Genomic DNA, 26,685 nt, shown 5'->3' on the forward strand with positions numbered 1-26,685 from the left:
CGCCTGAATAGAGTCATAGCCGCTGGGTCCAGGACGCGAACCGTGGTCGACTACATGGGAGTCCAGCGACATAACCATTATGCTAACTGCTGGTCCCATGGGTTTCAGAATTTTGATCTCAGGAAAATGCTCCATTGTTCTTATGTTAATATTTCATCTTTTTATTTTCTCTTCTCATAATTAAAATGGAGAGAGACAGTGTAGTTTGGCTGAGGGGCAGAGGTAGAGAAATTATGTCACAGATAACTAGGCAATTTTTTCTTTTTTTTGGGGGGGGGGAGAGGTTTTCGCTATAGGGCGCATGCGCTCACCAGACAGAGAGAGACAGAGAGACAGAAAGCAAGAAATCACCCCCCAGGGGGGATGGCCACGCCGCAATCCCTTCTCCTCCATTCTCCTCTCAGGATCTTGGGTACACACGCACACGCGCTGGCGTGAGTTTCAAGACACCGGGTCCGGGATGAACCGTGGTCGACTACATGGGAGTCCAGCAACATAGCCATTACGCTAACTGCTGGTCCCAAGTAATTTTAGACACCATGAGGACGTTACTTAAATTCTGTGCTTGTTATTAGAGTTATTAGGAAAAATAACCTTTTCAAAAGGCAGGTGCTAATTTAAAAAAAAAAAATAATAATAATAATAATAATAGCTGGGCTGGCTCTATTATTAGTGGTTAATGGAGCTAGATTCCACATGGCCAGCTTTGTGATTTGAATCCCAGATCTAGCAGCCCTGAATAATACACCTGGTATGTATGCATACAGTGATCAAAATCCTGACAGAATGAAAAAAATGGAGAAGGTATTCAGTGTGACTACACCTCATTGGAGAGTGCTTTTCCCCTCCCTCTCTGTCTCTCTGGCAAGTGTACATGCCCTTGGACAAATATTTTAAAAGCCTACCTTTTTTTTAACCTCCTTTTATATAGTGTAGATGGATGAATGAACAGACTGTACAAAATGATAATATAAAAGTTTATTTCCCGAAGGCCAGCAGGTGGCACTGAACTCCCACAGGATCTACTGTGATTGAGTCTGAGTCCCAGATCTAGTGGCTCGCATTCTCTCTCTCTCTCTCTCTCTCTCTTCTGTGAGCACATGCGCCCTGTAGCAAATTAAATAAAAATAAATAAGATAAATAATTCTTATTTAAAAAGTTTATCTCTGACATAATTAAAACAAGCTATCAAATTTAGCTGTTATTTTAAGCAAGTTTTCTTTCTTTCCTTCCTTCCTTCCTTTCTTCCTTCTTTCCTTCTTTCTTTCTTTTTTTCAAAGAGACATTTTTTGTCATAGGGTGCATGTGCTCACCAGAGAGATGGAGAGAAATAAACAGGAAGCAAAATTCACCCCCCATGGCAGTGGGCATGCCACAATCCCTTCTCCATTTTCCCCTTGGGATTTTGGGCATGCACACACACATCCCCAGCATGAGGGGTTTTTTGTTGTTGTTTTTCATTTTTTGTTAGCTTGTTTGTTTTTTAATTTTATTTATGCCCGGCATGAGTTTTAAGTCGCCGGGCCTAGGACTCAAACCATGGTTGACTACATGGGATCATAGCGACATAATCATTATGGTATGAGATGGTCCCAAGCAAGTTTTCTTTTAAAATCAGTTTATAGTATTTTATTAAATTCATAACTTTAACCATATGATTTCATTTATAATGCTTTTAAATATCCTCAGAAAGTTAAGACACAGGGTAAAGGCATGTATAAAGTAATTAATCTAAAGGTTACTATTGTATTTTGACCAATAGTAACCTTTGTATCTCTTTCCCAGTATAGTATTACTATTTGAAAAATGTTCCTAACCCCCTCTAGTGGCCAAAAAGTAGCTCCCTCTTTTTTACTTTTTCTTTTTTTTTTTTAAATAGGAGAATTTTAATATAACAAAGGTGTGGTTCTCATTACTGTGGGATTTAGAAGTAGCTAAACCTTGTTTTATGTAAGGCATTTTCAATTAGTGTTTCATTGAACCAAAACGGCATTTTATGTTTATGTAAGGCATGCCCAAGAATGCAGTTGTTCCCTTGTTTATGGTTTCACTTTCTGTAATCTGTTACCCATGGTCAACTGCAGGGTGAAAATAGGCAAGTACAACACAGTAAGGTATTTTTGAGAGAAAGAGAGGCCACAGTCATTATAGTAGATTGCTACAATTCTGTTTTATCAACATTCTGAGTTATTATTGCCAGTCTCTTACCATGCCTAATTTATAAATTAAACTTTATCATAGGTATTTATGTGTTTAAAAAAAGATATAACATATACAAGGTTCAGTACTGACCATGGTTTCAGGCATCCACTGAGAGTGTTGGAATGGATGCCCTGTGGGTAAGGGGAGTACTACTTTATAGTTTACAAGTACTTGCAAATTTAGGATGAAGAATTTTAATATTTTTTTCCACAAAGCAGTTTATACAAGGGATCATAAAGTAGATATATAGAAAGGGGAAAATATTCCTCTAGTAACTGTTTGAGTTCCATATTATTAATTTTTGATAGAATTAGGGTTTTTAAAAAATATGAATTGGTGATTAGAGGTTGTGAATGAATTTGACTTTTTTCTTGTTCAAGAGTGGGATTAAGAAAAAAGCCAGCATGAGGCCATGCATGATTGGCACATTTACAGATATTTCCAGGATAAATAGTTTTTAAACAAAAAAATGAGGATAATACTTTAAAGGCATACTGGCTACTTTTTTTATTTTTTTAAATGCCAGAGGGTGTACATGGCAGGAAGAAAGCACCTTCCAGTGGGGGTTGGTCATTATACATGTATTTGTTAAAACTCACATTACTGGGAACCAGCAGTTAGCGTAATGGCTATGTCACTGGACTCCCACGTAGTCGACCGCAGTTTGTGTCCCAGACCCGGTGGCTTAAAACTCACGCCAGGCGCGTGTGCGTGTGTGCCCAAGATCCCGAGAGGAGAATGGAGGAGAAGGGACTGCGGCGTGGCCATCCCCCCTGAGGGGTGATTTCTCGCTTTCTGTCTCTATGTCTCTGTCTGGCGAGCGCACGCGCCCTATAGCAAAAAACCTCTCCAAAAAAAAAAAAAAAAAAACCTCACATTACTTCTATTTATAGACTTGCACTTACTAGAGTAGAGTGATAAATGTTCATTATTTAAATTGAATAACAATGGAATTGGGATCCATGAGTATATTTTCTGTAATTTTTATGAGTTATAATAGAATTTATTTATTTATTTAAATTTGCTATAGGGCATATGCACTCGCTGGAGAGAGAGAGTGACAGACAGAAGAGAAGAATAAGAAAGTCCCTCCCACCCCCCAAGAAAATGGCCATGCCACAATCCCATAGATGTGTGTAATCTCAGATGGTGCCAAACTCTACATTCATTTATCTCTTAGTAGCCACAGGAGATTGGTTCCAGGACCCCCTGTTGATACTAAAATCCACAGATACTCAAGTTTTTTGTTTGTTTGTTTGTTTTACATAAAATGTCACAATATTTGCATATAACCTACATGTATCCTCTCATATTCCTTAAATCATTTCTGGATTAGTTATAATACCTAATACAATATAAATGCTATGTAAATTGTTACACTGTTTATGGAATAATGACAAGGAAAAAAGTCTGTATGTATTCAGTACAGACACAGCCATTACAGGCCTGTTAGAGTACACATCAGCCACAGTGTTAAATGTTCTATTCACAATTGGTTGAAATCACGATAGGAAACTCACCGATGCAGAAGACCTCTGTACTACATGTTTTTTTCAACTTATAAGTGACTTGGGGGCAGATATTATAGACTAAATACATTGGATAAAGGAATGGTTCTCATCTAAGGAAGGATAGAGCCCGTACATCATGAGATTTTATTATGCTACTCAGAAGAGCACACAATTTGAAACTTAGGAATTGTTTATTTCTGCAATTTCCATTTAATATGTATTTAATATTTTCAGACTGCTGTTGACTTCAGGTAACTGAAACCGTGGAAACCAAACTGCAGATGGGGGAACTATTGTATTTTGTGTCAGTTTCTTTCTTCTTTCTTCCTTCCTTCCATCCTTCCTTCATTTTCTTTCTCTTCTTTTCTTATCTATTCTCTCTCTCTTTCTTTCTTTCTTTCTTTCTAAAACTTTCTTTCTTTCTTTCTTTCTTTCTTTCTTTCTTTCTTTCTTTCTTTCTTTCTCTTTCTTTCCTTCTCTCTATCCCTTCCTTCCTTCCTTCCTTTATTTGGTTTTTGCCATAGGTCACATACTGGAAAGAATTAAAGACAGAAAGAGGGAAAGTGAGAAATGACACCCCCCCCCCCCGGCAGGGGGTGGCCACTCCACAGTCTTTCGCCTCCATTTTCCTCTTGGGATTTTTGGGCACACACACACACAGACAAGCAGGAAGTAATTTTCTTTTTCTTTCTTTCTTTTCTTTTCTTTCTGTCTTTCTTCTTTTCTAAATTATTTTACTTATTATCATTAAATTTAAAAATTTGACCAACAAGACAGAGAGAGAGAGGGAAAGCAAGCCATCAGATATGGGACTCAAACCTTGGTCAGCCATGTGGGAGTCCAGTGCCTTAACCATTGTGCAACCTGCTACTCCCTCCCTCCCAAATAGTTTTTAATTGTTCAATTTAAAATTCATTGATATGAGCAAGTAAATGAAGATGGCAAAGTTGTTTAGATTTAAATATCAAATTGTTGGGTTTTGAGTGTTTTTCAAGTAAATGTTCAAAATGTTTTTAGTATTATAAAATGTGGACTTTGAATTAAAGGGGATAATATTGTATTTAAATGGACAGTTCATATTAATTTGTTTAGAAATTAATAACACGTAAATAACTTATTTTTGATCCATGACAAATTTTTAATTGCAGTCCTCTATAGTTAATAAATCAAATGAAAGCATTACCAAATCTGTATTGTAGTTAAAATATAAAAATACTATACATGCGAAGTTAACATTATTGTCAAAAGATACATGACGAAAACCAAAGGTAAAGGACCTAAGCACTCTGCTTCACTGTTTGACAAGAATCTTTCATTTTTGTGACTGACTGCTATAATTAGAATTCCCTTTTTATCTAATTCTGTTCTATTGAAACAAGTATTTTCTTTTTCTCTATCAGTTTTATTAGGGTACATTTTGTAGTCTTTTTGTTTGTTTTGGTTGTTGCCGTAGGACGTGCACACTTGCCAGAGAGAGAGAGACAGTGAGAGGGAAAGTGAGAAATCACCCCCAGAGGGGATGGCCTCTTCACAGTTGTTTCTCTTCCATTCTCTTCCCAGGATTTGGGGCACATGCCTGACATGATTTTCAAGGTAACAGGTCTAGGGCTTGAACCACAGTCAGCCGTGTGAAAGCTTTAGCCACCATGTTGCTGGCCCCACATTTTTTTTTTTTTTTGAGAGGTTTTTGCTATAGGGCACATGCGCTCTCCAGAAAGACAGAGAGAGACAGAGCGACAGAAAGCAAGAAATCAACCCCCCCACGAGGGGGGGGGGATGGCCACGCCACAATCCCTTCTCCTCCATTCTCCTCTCGGGATCTTGGGCACGCACGCATATGCGCCCTGTGTGAGTTTAAGCCATCGGGTCCGGGACTCGAACTGCGCGGTCGACTACGTGGGAGTTTAGCAACATAGCCATTACGCTAACTGCTGGTCCCGCTCCACATTTAGTAGTCTTAAAATGTACTTATTAATTGTACAGTTTTGGGGGGTTATTTATTTATTTATTATTTTTCTATAAGGTTTATGCGCTCGCCAGAAAGAGACAGAGGCAGAGAGAGAGGTGATAAGATAAATCATCCCCCTTGGGAGGGAGAGGGGGATGGCCACACTGCACTCCCTTCTCCTCCTTTCTCTTCTTGGAATTTTGTTCATACACGCATGCAGCAGGCATGATTTTCAAGCTGCCCAGTCTAGAACTTGAACTGTGGAATCAGCCATGTAGGATCTAGGTGCTTTAACTTCCATGCCACCTGCTGACCCTAGACAAATGTAATTTACACTCCAAAATGTTTTCATATCGCTTTCTAGTCATGCCCTCACTGTACCCTTGCCTGCTCTCTTTTGTCTCAGATTAATTTTTTTTATTCTTTTCAATTATTATTCTTTGGGTATAATTTACATATAATAGATTATGTATAGTAAGATCATACTTTACCCTCTTATTAGTTTTCTTAGATATTTATTGTACTTCCTCATTAGGACATTGCTTTGCTCTAAGATTTGGAGTTGTTTATGTGTTGCAGAAGAAGTTTAATTCAATCTAATCTTAAATTTATATACAACTGAATTCAGAGTTAAGAATATTACAGTACTTCTTACATGCAGAATGTTTATAAGCAAGCATTACTAAAGTGCAATGGTTTTTAATGACTGGTATGTGCTAAAAGTTAAAATTTTAAGAGGCTTTTGCTTTCATATGGATTAATTTTTATTTTCTTTGTCAAATGTCTATTTCATGAACTGTTTTGCTGTTTTAGTTACAGATTTCCCTTTCCCTCCTCCTCTCTGCCTTTTTCCACACCACATCTTGTTATTGCTGATGCTGGATAGAGGTGGAGCAAGTCAGCTCAAGTACTGAGACTGTCAACAGTTATACCTTCAGGAAATTGTTCCTCTTTCCTATTCCTTGCCATTGTTACTACCACTTCTAATCTTTACTGTTCTTTTCTTATTACTCTTTTTTTTTTGTTTCATTTTTCTCTTTCTTTTTCTAAACAGTTTTTAAGTTGCTAAAGGGCATGTGTGCTCACCAGAGAGAGAGAAAGGACCCAACAGTGGAGCATCATCATGCCCCAACCCCCTCTCCTCCATTTCTCTATCGTGTCAAGATTTGGAGCACACGTGCACATGCACATGCACCTCACATTTTTTGTTTAAGTCTCTGGGGCTGGGATTTGAACCATGGTCAACCATTTGGGATATGCTTTCCTTAACCACCATGCTATGGGCCCACCCATATTTTTCTTTCATTTGAATAAGCTTATGAAGTATGTAATTCCTGGGGAAGGGGAGAGGTTTTTGCTATAGGACGTGTACACTCGCTAGAAAGACACAGAGAGACAGAAAGTGAGAAATCAACCCCCAGGGGGATGGCCATGCCACAATCCCTTCTCCTCCATTCTCCTCTCGGGATCTTAGGCATGCACGCACATGCACCTGGCGTGAGTTTTAAGCCACCAGGTCCGGGACGCAAACCATGGTCGACTACGTGGGAGTCCAGCGACATAGCCAGTACGTTAACTGCTGGTTCCCTGCAACCTTCAGTGAATTTAAAGTTAATGAATTTAATAGTTTTGTTTTCAATTCAACTTCAGTGAATAAGCACACCTTTCCTTTCCTTCTTAGTGTTAATCATAATCTTTGCTCCCTACAGCTATTCTTTCTTTTTTAAAGAATTATTTATTTACTTTTTACTTATTCATTTATTTATTTAATTTGGCCAGAGAGAGACAGACAGAGAAGGAAAGTGAGAAAGCCACCAGGTCTGGAACTTGAACCATGGTCAGTCGTGTGGGATATTCCAGGGCCTTAACTACCACACCACCTGCTGGTCCTCCTACAGCTATTCTTAAAAATTAATGTCTGCTTAGTTTTTTCTGTCCTTTCTTCCTTTCTTCAAAATGGCTAGTTTGTTCTTTGATTTGTTGCCACTCCAGAAGCTCTCAGTTCTTGGGAAAATAAGTTTAAGATAAATGGAGCATTACTGAATTAGAAAAATGATTTGAATGACTCTTCATATCATTTATAGTAAAACAAGATTATCAAATTTTTATTTACTAATTAAGTCAGTATAGAAGCTTAGTGTTTTCATACCCAAAAGAATGTGTTCCTATTAGAATAATTTCACAGACAAATCAATAGCTATGTAAGAAATGTAATGGGTTTTCAGGAGTTTGGAGCACAGAGAATATAAAATATGTGGGATTATTTTCTATTATACAGTATAATTGTAGTATTTTCTAATATTTTTCTTTAATTTTCTTTCATGTGAGAAAGATAGACAAAGATAAACACCCTCAATAGGATTTCATGCCACAACCCTTCCCCTTAGGACACCTTCAGTCTACAGCCAGCTAGGATTACAGCACATGTGTATGTACAGGAACCGAACCCTAATCTTGTGTATGGTTTCCAGCATTTCAGAGCTTTGTAGTATCACGCCTAATCCTAATCTTGAAAATCAAGTAACCTGTTGAATTGTCAGAAAAGTCATGATGCATTTTTGCATAAAAAAATACATCATGATTTTCCTGACAACTTAATAAAACTTTTTTTTTTCAGAGAGAGATTTTTTGCTCTAGGACACGTGTGCTCACCATAAAAAATAGATGGCCATGCCGCAATCCCTTCTCACCTCTTCTCTGGGGATTTTGGGCATGCATGCAAATGTGTCCAGCTGAGTTTCCCACTACTAGGTCTGGGACTTGAACCTCAGTCGGCCATGTGGGAGTCCAGCAAGGTAACCATTATGCCATCTGCTAGTCCCAATTTCTAATTGCTGCCATAGGTTTGATACCATACTATTTAATCTCTCAAGTGTAGTAACTAGTGTTAAAATGATATACAATGCAGCTTTTGATTTTGTTTTTAGTACTAATCTCTTAAGTATTAAAAGAAAAAAATAACTAGGTTTTTTCCCCCATTAAAATAAAGAAAAGCTATTAAACATAAATACCAAGACCCTGTGAGAAAGAAGAGCTAGACATGATGGCATGCTCCTATAGTCCCAGATAGAAAGCTAAAGCAAGAGGATGATTATGATGAATCCCTGTCTTTTTTTTTTTTTTTCCTAATTTTGTATACGGTTTGTGTGCTCTCCAGGGATGGGAGGACAGAGAGAAAAAAATCACCCGCTAGAAGGGATGACCACACCACAGTTCCGTCTTCTCCATTCTCGTCTTGGGATTTGGGGCATACATTCACATGCCCCCAGTATGCCTTTCAAGATACCAGGTCTGGGGGGCCAGCAGTTAGCGTAATGGCTATGTCACTGGACTCCCACATAGTCAACCACAGTTCACATCCTGGACCCGGTGGCTTAAACTCTCGCCAGGTGCGTGTGCGTGCATGCCCAAGATCCCAAGAGGAGAATGGAGGAGAAGGGACTGCGGCGTGGCCATCCCCCCTGGGGGGTGATTTCTCACTTTCTGTCTCTCGTCTCTCTCTGTGTTTCTGGCGAGCGCACACGCCCTATAGCTAAAAACCTCTCCAAAAAAAAAGATACCAGGTCTGGGACTCAAATGGCATAGTTGGCATGTAGGATTCAGCCACCCTAACTACCACATCACCTGTCTTAACAAAAATAAAAAGTAGTAGTAGAAAGTAATCAGAGATCTAAAATCCTTGGTATTAGGTTCTTAAAATAATTTTCTTTAAAATGTTCAGTTCTTTGGCCTGTTATTAATACTGCATTTGTATTAGGGAAAGTGAAATATAAAAATAGATGCTCTCAAAAATGCCCATCAAAATGGAAGTATTATCATGGTATTGAGTTTAATTATGTCTCAAAATCATCCATAGTTTGATGACAGCAAACTGGCAAGATGGAAACTTTGTGTGTCATGAACTGTTGTGGCTACAAAAAAATGATAAAAACCTAGTATGCTTCTAGAAATATCCAAGTTCATTTGTAACTACAAAATGTAAACTGTTGTAATTGATGTGATATGTTGAAAATGAGAATACAGAGATGAACTGCATGGCGTAAAAGTAAAAGTGTTGTGGCAGTGGCGTTTGGGCTGTGCCAGGATGAATGATTCATCTATAAAGAAATAGTACTGTAGATTTTCTTGCTTTTTTTTGAGGGGGGCATTATCCTGTCCTTATTTTACATTGTGGTATAGATATACTGTAAAATGTACCATTTTAACTACCTTTCATTGTGTGTTTCTATGGCATTAAGTACATTCGCACTGTTGTTCAACCCTCACCACTATCCATCTCAAAAACTTTTTTATTTTTTCCAGTTTGAAACTGTATTAAATACTAACTCTCATTTTTCCTCTCCCAGCCCTTAGTAACCACCTGTTTCTATGCATTTGACTACTTTAGGTAGTTTTCCTATTATTAAACATTCTTTTAACTCATCAGCCCAGCACAAAATAGGTATTTAATACATTTCTAATTAAATAACAATTGGGAATTGGAAGGCATTGCTATGTTAGCGGGTCAACACTATTTCTTATGTGAGTGCAAGCTGCTAATTATTGTTAAAATAATCTTGTTAATTTATAGGAAACCTCTTGTTTTAAGTATTTTTTATTTAAATTATTTTTTCATGTTAGTTTACTTTCTTTTTAGACTGAATCTGGATATGGATCCGAATCCAGCTTGCGTCGACATGGCTCAATGGTGTCATTGGTGTCTGGAGCAAGTGGCTATTCTGCAACATCCACCTCATCATTCAAGGTTTGCTATTATGAATGCTTTAAATTATGGCAACATAAATTGAGTTTAGTATTGGATGTCATGAACAGAACCTTATTTGGTAGTTCTTGGGGAGAACTTTTCTACAATATGATTTATTTAAAATTATATCCAATTATATTAATAATCAGTTACATTCTATAACAAGTTGTTATTCTATAGAATAACTTTTAAGGGGTAAAATGACTCATAAAATGTACACATGTCTAAGATTTTATTTTGTTAATTCATTAATTAATGAGGTAAAATAAATCCTAAAAGTTGATTCAAAGAATCTGAAGAATACTGAAATGAAATGGCTGATATACACATAATTGGTCAGTATCCACAGATTAATAATCAGTCCCTCTGCACAGACAAAATTCACTTAAATCTCTATGGTTTACATTGCTAAATTTTCTACTTAAAGAGTTATAAAATAACTCAAATGTAGTAAAAGACAAAAACTTCTATGTAATCCCATAGATGACACTTACTTTTCTTGAAAAGACACCAGTCATATTTTTCCCTTTTCAAAGTTTTCACAATTTTTCTCCACGATGCCAAATGTCAAATTATTGACTATCATACTAGCACAGTATTGCTTTCTTATTCCTGCATACTTATTATTATCAAGCCACCAGACTAGTCAGTTTCAAGCCTACTCCTGGAAGTCTTACATTGAACATGCTCTCAGTGATTAGGTGCAGATCCTCAAAGGTAATAAAATTCCATAGGACCAATTGAAGTCCAGGTTTTTTTCACTTGATGTACATATTTCCTTTGTGTTTTGCAGAAAGGCCACAGTTTACGTGAGAAATTGGCTGAAATGGAAACCTTTAGAGATATCCTATGTAGACAAGTTGATACTCTACAGAAATTCTTTGATGCTTGTGCTGATGCTGTCTCTAAAGATGAACTTCAAAGGGATAAAGGTTAATTAAGCTTTTCCACTATTTTTATTTGGAGAATGAATAGATTTAAAGCCTCTTGATCTTAAAGGGTAATATCTTTACTTGGTGAAGGTAATTATAGTGGATTTTGCTGCAAACTCTCAGTGCAATAGGTATTAGTGTCCATGTACCTTGGGTACTTTTTAGTAACATATTAAATCACTTTCAGTCATCTGTGCCAGATGTCATTGAAGACTTTTGAATGATATTCTTTTGTTAATTAAAAAATGGTATCTGAGTGCTGGCAGGTAGCATGGTGATTAAAGGCACTAGAGTCCCACATGGCCAACCACAGTTCGAGTCCCAGAACAGACGACTTGCTTTCTCATTTTCCGTCTTTCTCTCTCTCACTCTGTCCTTCTCTGGTCAAATTGAAATAAATAAAGTTAAAATAATTCTTTAAAAAAATGGTATCAAAAAAAAAAAAATGGTATCAAGGGACCAGCAAATAGTGTAATGGTTATATGGCTGGATTCCCACATCGTCGACTATGGTTCAACTCCTGTCCAGGAGGCTTAAAACTCATGCCAGGGAGGCTGGTGGGTAGCATGCTGGTTAAGGTGCTGGACATTCCCACATAGTTGATCACAGTTCGAGTCCTAGACCTGGTGGCTTGCTTCCTCACTTTCCTTCTGTGTGTGTGTGTGTGTGTGTGTGTGTGTGTGTGTGTGTGATCAAATTTAAATAAATGAATGAATAAATAAAATTACACAATTCTTTTTTTAAAAAAATAAAACTCATGCTAGGCACATGTGCATGTGTGCCCAAAGTCCCTAGAGGAGAATGGAGGAGAAGGGATTGGGTGTGGCCATCCTCCCTGAAGGTTCATTTCTCACTTTCTATCTCTGTCTTTCTGGTGAGCATATGCACCCTATAGCAAAAAAATCTCTCTAAAAAAAAAAAAAAAAGTAGCAGCTGTTATCTTGATAACTTGTAGCATTTCAAGTTATTTTGTCTATTAAACTAGCCAATGATGAGTCTACTAAAGCCACCTCTATGTTAAATATTCCAGATCTGGGACCTGTCGATCTGTTTTTCCTACTCTGCTCCACTCATCTTCCTCTTTCTTCCCTCACTCTTCTTTCTCTCTTTCGTTGTTTTTCTCTCCTTCCTTCTTGCTTCCCTCTTCCCTTTGCTTATAAGGAGTAATCAATAATGGGGCTACCTATATATTTTAAAATTACTTTTAGTGAGTTTTTATTTAAAAGGAAGGTATGATCTTCCTGTTAATTTTTAATGTGAGGTTAGTGCTAAAGATTCTGCTAGTGTCAACATCTGTTCTTCAGGGTTTTTTCTTAATTTACTGTGAAGGCAAAAATAAACTATTTCAGCAGTTTTACTAAATGGTACTTCAGTTCATTCCCATGACAACTAAGTTGCTTGACATTTCTTTTTTTTCTTATCTCATCTGAGATCAGATTATTTTTGTCTTCTCTATTATTTGTTCTTTTTTTATTTCTTTTTTTAAGATTTTTTTTTTTTTTAGTTTTTTTTTGTTCTTCTTTCTTTTTTTTTTTTTCCATAGAGTGCATGCACTGACTGGAGAGAGGCAAAGACAAGGAAAATGAGAAATCACCCCATAAGGGGTATGGCCATGCCACAATCCCTTCTCCATTCTTCTCTCAGGATTTCGAGCACACATGCACATGCACCTGCTGTGATTTTCAAGCCTCTGGAACTCAAACCATGACTGGCCATGTAGGAGTCCAGTGCTTTAATCACCACACCACCTGCTAGCCCTTTTGTCCCTTTTTCTGCCTTCTGGACTAAGTATTTGTATTTAACTTCATTTTGTCTCCTTTGTTGGCTTCTTAGCTATAACTCTTCATTTTTATTATTTCAGTGGCTAATTTATAGTTTTTGTATTTAACCTACCACGGTCTACCTTGAAGTAGTTTTATACCATTAATCTGGATTATCAGAACCTTCCAAAAATGTATTTCCATTTTTCCTCACTACAAGGCGGGGCTTTTCCGAGTTCTTCAACCAATTCCCTATGAACTGTGAAGTTTTTCAGTAGATATTTTGGAAATAGATACTATCCTTGCCCCCCATTTCAGCTGCAAGTGCTACTCCCTGAAATCCTTTCAAGAAAGTTCTTCCCCTGACCTTTTTAACTCGGTTGCTTGTGTGTACTCTCTGCACTCTGTTGCATATACAAGGAGGACTTGCTGCCAGTCTCCAGTGTTACCTGTGCAGCTTTCTCCTCTCCAGTACTGTGCCTTGTGAACTCCCGTTGTCCTTGTCTCTATAGATTCTGTATCATTTTCTTACTATAGGCAGTGTGCCGGGCTCTTCCTGAGTTCCTTCTCATAACTATACAGCTTGGAAACTCCCAGGGTGGTGAACTAGAGCAATCATAGAATTGATCTCAGTTGAGAGAGCTGTTTCCCAACTCTCAGGAATCATTGTCCTTTTTGTCTGAAATGTATGAAAACTGTCGTGTCATATAGTTTGTCCAGTTTTTTCAGTTTCTTGCTAGAGGATAAATTCAGTACTTGTTACTCCATCTGAACCAGAAGCAGAAATCCATATTTCTCTAAAGTACTTAATTTATGTTTAATTTATATTTAATTTATATTAAATATTAATTTGTTTAAATTAAGTAGCCTTTACGTTCCTCATATTTGATACACTTTAAGATTTGGTTTCTTTTTTTCTTTTTTTCTTTTTGGAGAGGTTTTTGCTATAGGGTGCGTGCGCTCGCCAGACAGACAGAGACAGACATAGAGACAGAAAGCGAGAAATCACCCCCCAGGGAGGATGGTCACGCTGCAATCCCTTCTCCTCCATTCTCCTCTCGGGATCTTGGGCATGCACGCACACATACCCGGCGTGAGTTTTAAGCCACCGGGTCCAGGACGCAAACTGCGGTCGACTACGTGGGAGTCCAGCGACATAGCCATTACGCTAACTGCTGGTCCCCCTTTTTTTATTTTTTCAAATTTTTCTCCTTTTATGAATAAACAAAAGCCCTCCAAATTAGTGTGAAGAACACTATATAAAATTCCCATAAAAATTACAGTAAGATTGTTTTCATCAGTGGGGCAATTACTGTAGCTTCTTCTGAATTGAACAGCATCCGCTTGAATGCATGCTTTTCTTTGTGACAGTCTAAATTTAGATAAGTACAGATCACAGCAAAAATTAAAGTTTTTAACTTTAATGAAATGACTTTGGAAATAACGTACATTTCCATGACACCAACACTAGTTTTGGGGGCCACAGTAAGATACACAGATGAATGCCAATATTTCAAGCAGTAATTTCTGTTACCTGGCAAACAAAATCAAGAAAGCAACCATTAAACAAAAGAGACCCATAGCTTCAGATAAGGCAAATCCCAGGATAGCATAGGAGAGCAGTTGCTGCTGCAGCGAAGGGTTTCTGGCATAACCAATGATAAGGCTGCCAAAGACTGTTCCAATACCAGCACCAGAACCAGGCACTCCCCAGCACCGGCACCAATAAATTTGGCAGCAGTATCAATGTCTCTGCTGATTGCACTGGTCTGAAATCCCCTCTGAGTTAGCTGAGAGGCACCATTCTGGGCCCCATTAAATACCATAGAGCCCTCTCCAGTCCTTGCCTCAGGTCGAGATAACGCTGATGCAGAAATTGGTCTGTACACAACTCTGGATCCAGCTCGGACCAGAGTTGGGGAGCAGGCGAGCTTGGCGCAGGTGAACATCTTACACACTTTGGGGGGGCGCGGCTGGAGGACTCCGATGACAAGTGTCTTGGGCTCCCCTCCCGCTTCCTCTCTTCTCGGGAGGTGGCGGTGGCAGCTACGGGTTGCAGAGGTAGAAGGAGTGGGGCTCAAGATTTGGTTTCTTGAAGCCAGCAGACAGCTGGAGTGTCGGCTAAGGCACCAGACTCCCACAAGGCTGACTGCAGTTCATTTGCAGATCTGGCAGCTTGCTTTCTCTCTCTCTTTCTGTCTCTGATAAAAACCCTTGCCCTATGGCAAATTTAACATAAGAGATTAAATAAATAACTCTCTAAAATATTTTACTTCTTTAATGCTTGATTTTAAAATATCCTTCACTTTTAAAAAAAGCGGGGGGGAGGGCAGTGTCCTTTTCATTAATAAAAAATTTCAGCGTAGAGGTCGAGGAAGAAAAGGGAAGAAGCTATAAAATAGATTTTATTAAAAGATAGTTGACCTCTGGGGCCAGCACTGTAGCCTTGTGGTTCAGGGAGCCAGAACCCGCAAGTCTGACCATGGTTGGAATCATGGCTCTTGCAACTTGAAAAATATGCTGGGCATGTGTGCATGTATGCCCCAAATCCCAACAGGATGGAGACAGGCAGGGGAAGGATTGAGATATGTTCACACCCCATGAAGGTGGTGCTTTCTCCCTCTCTGTTTCTCTGACAAGTGCATGTATTCTGTGTGATACTAAAACGATAATAAAATAAATTGTTGACCTTTATAAAAACCTTTTGTATCTGGGGGTCAAGATTATGGTGAAGGGGTAGTTTGAAAGGAAGATTGATTTTGCTTGTGAATAAGAAATATTTGGATGATGAAAAGAAAAAAAGATATCTGGTTGATTAACAGAAATCACCTGGAGGAACTTAGAAAGAAAAAGTAACTGTATCATACATGTCATCCTAGTCTACTGAAACTGATTATTGAAGGGTTTCAGGGAGAGATAGAGCTCTAGGCTATATTCTTAAAAGCTCTTAGATGAGTGTAGATAACCTTTCTAGAAGAAATAAGAGCCAGCATTGTAAATAAGCCTTCTGAAGATGAAAAGGCAGCAGAAAGGCAAAAACAATATAAAGAGGGCTTTTTAATTTTCCAAGAAACTACATCCTTCACATTATGAAAACAGATCAATCTAGAACATAATTATTGGTTGCTGTAAGAAAGAATACTCAAAGGTAGAACTGAGGAGTAAGTAATAAACTTCATAATCTTCATTATAAAGGTAAAAAAAAAAAAGTGTGCAGATTTGGAAAAATGCTAGAAAGTGAGGGTTAAGATCTAAATCCTAAAAGGTATTTTGATGGTATCTTTATGGTATCATGCCAAGGAACTAATTTCGGGATAATTGCATTGTAACTTCAGTTGATAATAGGTATGATTTTTAATCTGAGAACAAAAGATACTGGGAAAAGATAAATATAAAGAAGAAAACAGCTTTAAATTTTGTGATAATAGCCATATTTGTCCAAAACTAACATACTGGGTCATCAGAAAAGTCATGACATATTTTTCTGTTTTCCTATGCAAAAATGTGTCATGACTTTTCCAACAACTCAATACAGCCTAAAAACTCTTCACAAAGAGTTTTAACAAATTGTGCTTGTGTGTGTGTGTGTGTGTGTGTGTGTGTGTGTGTGTAAAATGCCTTCCATGAAGAGCAATGTTGCACAGGAACTTTTCTAAGTGGTAATTAACTTTATGAAGTTCATATTCTGCCTGAACAGGCCTGAGAAATGAGCAAGAAATCAACTCTTTTTTTCTTTTTTTTTTTTTTAAAGAGGTTTTTGCTATAAGGTGCATGTACTCACCAAAAAGACAGAGACAAAGAGAAAGCAAAAAATCACTGCCCAGGGGGGATGGCCACTCCATGATTCCTTCTCCTCCATTCTCCTCTCGGAATCTTGGGCATGCATGCACATGTACCCAGCGTGAGTTTAAGTCATCTGCCCCGGGGGAATGGCCACGCCACAATTCCTTCTCCTCCATTCTCCTCTCAGGATCTTGGGCATGCACACACACACACCCAGCATGAGTTTAAGCCACCTGGTCCAGGATTCAAATTACAGTCGACTGCATGGAAGTCCAGCAACATAGCCATTACATAGCAGTGTGCTATGTTGATAGATTGTTTATAATTGAACATAATTAGAAATGATTGGTGAAGAGATGAAGAGTCATAGTTCTGAGAAAGTGTTTAATTTTGGACTAAATATCTGCAGAGGCTTCAGTATGGATGTTAAGTGTGTAAGAGTAATGGAAGTGGGAAAGAAAAATGCCCATTAGATATGGATGCCATTCAGCCAAGTACAAATCAACATAATGTGTTAGTAGATAATTGTAGGTTATGGTTTGAAAAGTTGTCATAGATGAGTAGCAAAATTTTCAGGTAATGAAAAAATGAAAGAGTCCAGTAATTAGAAAATTGCAGTACAGAATAAAAGTATTTTAAATGGTGAGTTCTACTGTTCAGTCAAGGGAGTGAGTAATGTATTGGGCTTTACATCTATAGGAGAGTTAAAGAGGATGAGATGTTCCTTTCAGAGCCAAAGAACTCTTAAAGAGATAAAAGCAATAATTTATAAGACATTACTTTAGAATTAATATTCCTTTTGTAGAAAGTTCCTCAAAAGTTAATAAAAAAGAAGAAAAAAGTGATAAAGCAGTAAAGAATGTTGGGGGCTAAGGTTCAGAAATTTGAGTTATGAATAAAATATATAGTACAGAGAATGAAAGTTTGTTAGGCAGTAAAAAAAGTACCTACAAGAAAGAGATGTAAAGAAGAAAAACAAGGGATTCCTCCCCCTCCCCCACCCCCGGAAATTAGAGAAGTTAAAGGGGGTATCCTGGCATGCTCGCTTCCGCAGCACATATACTAAAATTGGAACGATACAGAGAAGATTAGCATGGCCCCTGCGCAAGGATGACACACACATTCGTGAAGCGTTCCATATTTTTATGTAAAACTTAAATTTTTTTAACAAAGCAACTGTGTCTCCATCCTACTTTATATGGATCCATTAAACAGATCTCATTCGACTGGCAAAAAAAAAGGGGGGGGATATCCTGGCACAGACACTCATTGGGATGCATGAAAATTGCTATCACATCTGTAAGTTACATTTTCCTGCCTATCAAAAAATGGTAGATTTAAGAACTCCAGGGGCAAAGCTGTTTTCTGCATGTAGGATACCCCATGCTCAGCCCCTCTAGGCCTCTTGTAGAGGTATGAAATAAATGGCTCCCAATGTAGGTAGAAAGAGATAAGACTAAAGGGTAGAATAATTTCTAACTCAATAATGATCCCTTACACAATAAGAATAAGTGTATTTTTAAATTATGTACTAAATTTAAAGACATTCCATAGCATATTTATGGAGCATATTTTGGTGACCAGTGAAATTTAGACGAGTAAGATATTGTATTCAAAGAATCCAGAGTATATTGACACAGTTGAATATAAAAACAAACTGATTAAATTTTTTTTCATCTTGGTGTCCTTTTATGTATAGTGGTAGAAGATGATGAAGATGACTTTCCTACAACACGTTCTGATGGAGATTTCTTACATAATACCAATGGCAATAAAGAAAAGTGTAAGTAATACATTTTTCCCACTCAGCTAGAAGAAATATACTTTCTGAAATTGTATATTAACCCAATATATAAAAAAGAATGATTACTGAATCAAGTAATTTTTTAAAAAGCAATAGAATTGCCAAAATCCAGTTCAGATATCTTCTATGAAAGACATATAGGTAAAATCACATTCTGACATTATGTAATAGTGAACAACTCACTATCTAACAAAGGCTCATTCTAAAATCCAGATATTGGCCTATTTCTTTCAGCAGTATTTGACAAAATCTTTTTCTATTACTAAAAAAGATCGTTTCTCGGAGGCACAGGAAAATATTGGAATGAAACTTGCCTTGAATGCTTTTTTAGAGTGTTTCTGTTTACCATAATTTTGTCTCACCTTTATAAACTGGTGTTAAAAAGTATATAATGAGTGTTATTAAAGGAAAGTTATTGAAATAGCTTAGTCTTCATATCATAGTTGTTTATAGACTCGAGAGCTAGATGATTTACTTCATACAGTGGTTAATTGTTGCTTCATTTATAATGGCTAACTCATTAGAACAAACTTTGAATTATTCATTATTATGATTCCTGGTTAGTTCTCTTCTTTTGATACATTCCTATCAAAAGCTAGAGTGAAATCCTGAAAAATTTTAAATTATGAATAAATCTTTGTGAAAAAAATTTTAGTTTGTTTAGTTGTTTTCATGCTTAATTATAGAAGAATATAAAGTAAAAATCTGTGATTGTGGCACATTTTCAAATCATTTCTTTAAACTATTGTATACATGGAAATAACTTTCTATTTTAGAGGTCGTATTGGATATTCTATTAATGATACTAGAATCCAATGCTTCTTTTCCCCCACCTTTTCTATCACATTTCTCCATGTTTCTTATTTTTATCCTGGCTCTCTTCTTTCTTACAGCCTACTCCCTTCTCAGTCTTGCAAAATACTAGCTTAATATTATAGCTTATTATATAAATTGTCCTTATAGCAAAGGACTGAAAAGTTGAAACTTAATGAGTCAACCAAATGTGTGTATCTTTATGGAATTAGAGGATTGTTTGGAAAGGTTATTTCTATTATATTTTAATTCATTTTAATAATCTGCTTTAACACTTTGTTTGGATATTAGAAAAGTTACTGAAAGAGGTAAAACTCCCATGCCCAATCCTCCAATCCACATATATTCAGCTACCTCATGCATATTCCCCAAAAGAAAATGGAAGTTTTTCGTAGAAATTAAACTGGATAGTTCTTAATTGAGGAATACCTGGAACAGCAAAAGACAAGTGTATTGTCTGTCTGTACAGTGTTTAAATAAATGTACTTCCTGATCATTGAGATTTTCCTGCCTCTTTGTTCTGCTTGTAGCCAAAAACTCGGGTTGCCAGGGACTAAGTTAAAGTCTGCATTGTGAAAGATGTACTCCCTAGCCCCTCTCAACCAGCTATCAATCAAATATACATTTTCTGACACAGAATTAGAATGCAACTCTGGAGAAACTAAATGACCATAGAGAAAAAGACCTATAAATAGAGATGTTGGAGGGAAATTTACTCTGAAATAACTGCCTCACCACCAGGTCACCTTTCAGTGACGTCTACTATGCTTTTGTACACAAAGTTTCCAGCAACTAACTTTTTTTTAAAGATTATTTTTTTATTTAACTTTATTTATTTTAATTTGACCAGAGAGGAACAGAGAGAGAGAGAAAGATAAAGGGAAAGTGAGAAAGTAACCTGCCAGGTCCAGGACTCGAACCATGGTCAGCCACATGGGAGTCCAGCACCCTTAACCACCATAGCACCTGCTGGCCCCCAACAAACTAACTCTTAAATATGAACAGTTAGCTAGATCTTCAGATATTTGACCAAAGTTTCCAATATGAAAGATAGAGACCAAAACAAGCAAACTATTGATAGAAAAAAAAAAAAAAAAAACTCAAGATAATGCAGGAAGCAGAAAACTGTACTTAATGTTTTTAATGAGAACACAGTTTTATTCTTGACAGAAAGAACTCTTGAAAATTAATTTTAAAAACAAGAATATAAAAAAAAGTTCTAGAAGGAATGGTCCATAAACTTGAGTAAAAGGCCCAGAAAATAGAAGAAAAGTACTAAAGAATAGAAAAAGAGAAGACAAAATATGAGTACCAGCACAGAGAACCCAACATATGACTAGTAAGAATTCCAGAAAGAGAGAACAGAATAGAGAGGGAGAATTATCAAGGAACTAATGGAAGAAGATTCCACAAAATAGAGTTCGGAGTCTCTGGGTTGAAAGGAGCAACTTAACATTCACAATAGCAAATGTGAGTTAGAGGAACAAAATAAAATCTTCAACAAGACATGCATCTCATCTTCAGATAAGATCATCCTTAAGATGGGAATGATGAGGGAGTAGGTAAAGTTGTAAACTAGAAACTAATAACAATTATATTGATCTTCACAAGAGGTTAGGTATTACGACAGTAGAATAGTGTCTTTCATTATTCTCAGTGAAAATTATTTTCAGCCTTGAGTTTAATATCCAGCTAATCTTTCAATAAAATACTAGGTGAAATAAAGATATTTTAAGATATTCCAGTTTTAAGATTTTTTATACACTTTTAGCACAAAATTACTTTCACCAAATAAACCATAGATGAACAGTGACAAATCATAGAATCCAGAAATAGGAGATTTAGTACAGGAGCAAAGGAAAGAAGGAAACCCTATGATGATTGCAGAGGAAAATTCCTGGATACTCACCTTTTTAGGTTATGTAACAAGTCTAGAGATTAACCAATTTATATTAAAGTAGAGGATAAGAGGACATGAGGGAAGGCCTCTGGAAAATGAAACAAGTGGTAAGTTATCCAGTACATTAGACCATTTAGAAAATAGTTCTGATTGGTGATAGAAATAAGGGAGAAGTGTTTAAAGTTTTGTTGGAATGTTCTCAAACTTTAGTGTGTTTCAGAATCACCTGTAGGGTTTTGATCACCAGTGAGTTTTGATCACCACTCTCAGAGTTCTGACTCAATAGATCTGTGGTAGAGCTTGAGAATTTGTGTTTCGTAACAAGTTCGCAGGTGATGTTGCTGCTGTTCACTTAGGGTATCACCCTGAGAATCCCTTATGTTCACTTGTTTGAGAATAGTCAGTGAAAGATACATAGAAAACCCAGCAACTTGGCCTGGCAGGTGATGTGGTTAAGGGTTCTGGACTCCCACATGTCTAACCACTGTTCGAGTCCTAGACTTGGTGGCTTACTTTCTCAATCAATCTCTCTCTCTCTCTCTCTCTCTCTCTCTCTCTCTCTGGTCAAGTTGAAAAATTACAATAATAGGGACCAGCAGTTGGCGTAATAGCTATGTCACTGAACTCCCACGTAGTCAACTGCAGTTCGAGTGCCAGACCCGGTGGCTTAAACTCACACCAGGCACATGTCTGTGCGTGCCCAAGATCCCTAGAGGATAAAGGAGGAGAAGGGATTGCGACATGGCCATCCCCCTGGGGGGTGATTTCTAGTTCTCTGTCTCTCTTTCTTTCTGTCCTTCTGGCAAGCACACGTGCCCTATAGCATAAACCTCTCCTGAAAAATAAAATAACAATAATAAATAAACAGATCTTTAAAAGAAAGAAAACCCAGCAACCTTTTTTAATTTATTTTTTATATACATTCAATCACAATGTATTTTTTTTGAATTAAGGAAAAATTTTATTTCCAGGCTCTTTAAAGATTATTACAAACACAAAGTAGCTCAAAAATGTCCCAAATTAAGTCAAAGGCACATCCTCAAAGTAAAATACTTGTGACATGAAGAATTCTTTTAAGTTCTAATATTTTCACGTTATTTTGTTTAAAACCATTTGCAATATTTGGTAGGTCACATTTTAAACATTTTTAAAGACATGAAATAATGTGGTATTTCTTTTTAAAGTACAAGAACAACTACAAAGTAAAGGAACTTAAGATGACAATAATCGAATCTGTTTCATATACAGGATGGGGCAACTCAAAACATAATAATGATCTTTCTAAACAAATTTGCTAAGGAACAGCTCTCATCTTTAGTGTTAAAAATAAAACAATCTAGGGAACCAGCAGTTAGCGTAATGACTATGTCGCTGGACTCCCACATAGTCGACTACGGTTCACGTCCCGGACCCAGTGGCTTAAAATACACGCCAGGCGCGTATGTGTGCGTGCCCAAATCCTGAGAGGAGAATGGAGGAGAAGGGATTGCGATGTGGCCATCCCCCCGGGGGGTGATTTCTCGCTTTCTGTCTCTATGTCTCTCTCTGGCTGGCTGGCGAGCGCACGCGCCCTATAGCGAAAACCTCTAAAAAAATAAAAATAAAAATAAAACAATCTTCTCATTTTAAAAAAACCAAGAGAGCATTTGATTAGTAAAGCCTATTCTTTCCCCCAGTTTTTATTTTCCGGTCTTTACTTAGAAAGTATAAATTCATAAGAAAAGAACAAATTTTGTTATGCTATAAAAGTCTGTGTCTGGAACAAGAAATTACAAATATTCCATTCATTCTAATAAACAAAAATGTCTTCCTTCCCAAAATGTAAACATCCAGTAAATAAAACACACATAGTATTCCAGGTACAGAAAAATACCAGCAGTTCACTTATGAAAGAGATGCATCCTGGTATATTTGGTAGTAAAGTATTTGTCCTCAATACAAAGCACTTTGCCAAAAGAACCAGGATATTATGGTTTAAAACTCTCCTCTTTCACCTAGTTTCCTTATTTGAGTACAAACTTCAATTTCTATAAAATTTTGGCTAGAGGGCCAAGCCACAGGAAAGGTCTGAAATATCTAAAAGTCATTTGGCTAGAGAAAAGTGTTTTCTTGAGATGTGGAGGCAGTCGTTCATCTGTTTGTGCTTGAAGGCATTTCTCAGCAAACTTCTTCAGCAAACTTCTTCTAAGTCTTCAGAGTAAAGCACAGGATCTGGGCTCCCAGGGAAGGGGTTGCTTCCAGCCGTAACACCGATCAGCAGCGCATCCTTGCAGGCATTGCATACAGTACTGCTGAAGTTCTGCGGAGGCCTGAGAGACCTTGATCCTCTCAACGCCCGCCTGCAGCTTGAGCTGCTCCACCAGGCACGCAAGGCGCTCACGGTGGCCCAGGAAGACATGGCAGCGCTGGGCTCTGAGGGCTCCCTGGCGGGTTCTCAATCACAATATTTAGCTTACAAAGTGAACATTTCAATATGTGAACATTTCTCCCCAGTCCAGTTGATCAAAATATCTTCAACTGATAACCAATTTACATTCCCACCAGCGGTGTAAAAGAGTTCCCCTTTCACCACACCCCCGCCAACACTTACCATTTTTTGTTTTTTAATCTTAGATATTCTGACTGGGGTTAGGTGGTATCTCAATGTTGTTTTGATCTGCATTTCTCTTACAATGAGGGATGATGAGCATTTTTTCATATGCCTTTTGGCTATTCGTATGTCATCTTTAGACAGAGTTTTTTTCAACTCCTCCCATCTTTTAATAGGATTTGATCATCTTTTTTTCCCAACAGCGTCTTCAGTTCGTTGTGCATTCTGGTTATCAGTCCCTTATCTGATGCATAACTAACAAAAATATTTTCCCATTCTGAGGGCTGTCGATTCACACTAATTACTGTGTCTTTTGCCATTCAGAAACTTCTTAATCTGATGTAATCCCACTTGTCTATTTTGGGGATTATCAACAAAAAAAATATATATATATATATATATATATTAATTTGTTTTAACAGGGGAGTTTATTAACTCTGGAAAAAACAAAAAAATAGACAAGGTGGGAGCCATAATTATAGTGTACTACTTGGTTCAACAGTCAACAGTGTTCACATGGTAATAATTATACCAGTACTGGATACCATTTTAACCAAAAGTAGTATTAAGGCATAGTAATTGAGGAAGTGGGAATGATGCTTAGTGAACTGAATATCTACTATAATATCTTCATAGATTATGTCTAAAATTAAAATATTAGCATGTGTGTATCTATTTATTTATAAGGTATTCAAGAAATATAGGATTTGGACTTATATTTGTTTTGTTTCGTTTTTGAGTTTATTTTCTTATTGTTGTGTTTTGAAGTTACTTTATATATTCTTGACCCAAGTCTTTTGTTAGATATATGTCTTGACAGATTTTTCTCCAAGTCCCTGACTCATCTGTTCATTCTCTTCTGTTTTCCAAAGCAGAAATTTTAAATCTTGATGAAATGCAATTTATCAGCTTGTTCTTTTATGTATTGCATCTTTATTGTCACATTGGCAAATACATTTCTAAAGTCAGAAATGTCATTATTTTATTTATGACAATTCTGCTTGACTGGTTTCTTTTCAACAATAGAATAAGATATGCTGTTTGTTTGCATCTCATAAGTGTTAAAGTTCATTTACTTCCAAAGCAAATTATGAATTAAAATTAAAGAATATAAACTAAAAGCCATTTAATGTGGGTATTAGCTCTTGACTTAAATTTGGATATTTATTTTAAAATTTTAATTTTACTTCAGTTCTACAGAATTATTTAAAATTCTAGGTTTTCCAAGATGTAAGGTAGTTCTTACCATAGTTCTGTTCTGCTCTGAGCTATCAGCATGTTATTGTTAAAGTATTACTCCTCCTACCACTTGATTCACTGGGTGCTGCACAGTAAATACATTTCAGGAAATAGAATCTAGCAAAAAAGGCTTGAAAGTACACATGCTGCCACAAAATTTCTTTGCCAACAGAGCATGGTTGAGAAATTTTTGAATGTTCGGTTACAAGAGCAAAATTACAACTTAAAAAACCTAATCTTACTTGCTAGTTTTCTGAACATTTTCTAATTTTAATTATGTTGAAGAAATATTTCTTAAATAGAAAGATTTTTCAGTGAATAACCCTCTTTTTCAGTGTTTCCACATGTAACACCAAAAGGAATTAATGGTATAGACTTTAAAGGGGAAGCGATAACTTTTAAAGCAACTACTGCTGGAATCCTTGCTACACTTTCTCATTGTATTGAACTAATGGTAAAACGTGAGGACAGCTGGCAAAAGAGACTGGATAAGGTAAGGCTAGCTTTGCTTCCTTTCAAAATAGTCACATGTTATTTAAGTTTTATGTATTCATTTATATATTGATTAAACATTTAAACCAAACTAACTTCTTAGGAAAGAATTTATTGGATGGATAGAATAGCAGGAATTACTACTCCCCTAAAATGTTGTGGGCATTTAAAACTCATTTTCCTAACAAATTATAGTTACTTATTTAGTTATTACAGAGTATTCTTTCTTGATAGGATTTAATGTAAACACTTTTATAATATTGGTAATGGTTTGGAATAGAAGCAATGAGACATTTAATATTACACACTTTTAGTATGTGATATGTGAAACTGCACTTAAGTTATATGGACTAACTTAAGTATCATTTTATAAGTTAAACATTTACTTATTGCAGTCCTAGAATGTATTTTTTCATGGTCATTGTGTTATCATTTATTTTAACATACATAATGTTATTTGAACATTTGCCCTATGTTCACATTTTCCCACCTTTGTTTAAACTGTAGCACTGATAATAATATTACAGTTATGAATCATTAGTTTCTAATGTGAGGTATCACTCAATTAATTTGTCTATAGGAAAACTTCTGTATATAATTTAACTTTAGTAAAATGTTAGGACTGAAACGTACCTTAGAAAATCTAGTTTTGTGGGCCAGCAGGTGGCATAGTGTTTGAAGTGTTGGACTCCCACATGGCTGACTGCAGTACGAGTCTGGGACCCAGTGGCTTGCTTTCTCACTTTTCTTCTCTTTCTCTCTCCATCTCTTTCTGGTGAGCACACATGCCCTGTAGCAAGTTTTAAAAATTATGATGATAATAAATAAAATTAAATAATTTTTGAAAAAAAAATCTAATTCTAAGGGCCAACAGGTAGCGTGGGGGTTAGGGTGCTGGACTCCCATGTGATCAACCATAGTTTCAGTCCCAGACCCTGGCAGCTTGCTTGCTCGCTCTCGCTCTCTC

General features: G+C 36.8%; 1 protein-coding gene, 1 non-coding gene and 1 pseudogene across 3 annotated transcripts in view; 2 read left to right on the forward strand and 1 right to left on the reverse strand.

Moving 5' to 3' along the window:
- Positions 1 to 26,685, forward strand: part of CERT1 (ceramide transporter 1) — a 145,896-nt gene that overhangs the window by 75,139 nt on the left and 44,072 nt on the right. For both annotated transcript variants that reach the window (XM_006167785.3, XM_006167784.3), the window contains 4 exons: positions 10,298 to 10,405; positions 11,199 to 11,337; positions 18,580 to 18,663; positions 25,562 to 25,719. In XM_006167785.3, coding sequence (XP_006167847.1) covers positions 10,298 to 10,405; positions 11,199 to 11,337; positions 18,580 to 18,663; positions 25,562 to 25,719 — 489 coding nt within the window. The remainder of the gene's footprint in view (positions 1 to 10,297; positions 10,406 to 11,198; positions 11,338 to 18,579; positions 18,664 to 25,561; positions 25,720 to 26,685) is intronic.
- LOC102477448 (ATP synthase F(0) complex subunit C3, mitochondrial pseudogene) lies at positions 14,498 to 15,046 on the reverse strand (annotated as a pseudogene).
- On the forward strand, positions 17,919 to 18,025 carry LOC114005980 (U6 spliceosomal RNA). Its single transcript, XR_003547760.1, has one exon. It is a non-coding gene; the product is annotated as a U6 spliceosomal RNA (small nuclear RNA).

The sequence above is a fragment of the Tupaia chinensis genome, unplaced genomic scaffold (assembly GCF_000334495.1).
Source record: "Tupaia chinensis unplaced genomic scaffold, TupChi_1.0 Scaffold145093_1, whole genome shotgun sequence".
NCBI classification, from domain to species: Eukaryota; Metazoa; Chordata; class Mammalia; order Scandentia; family Tupaiidae; genus Tupaia; species Tupaia belangeri.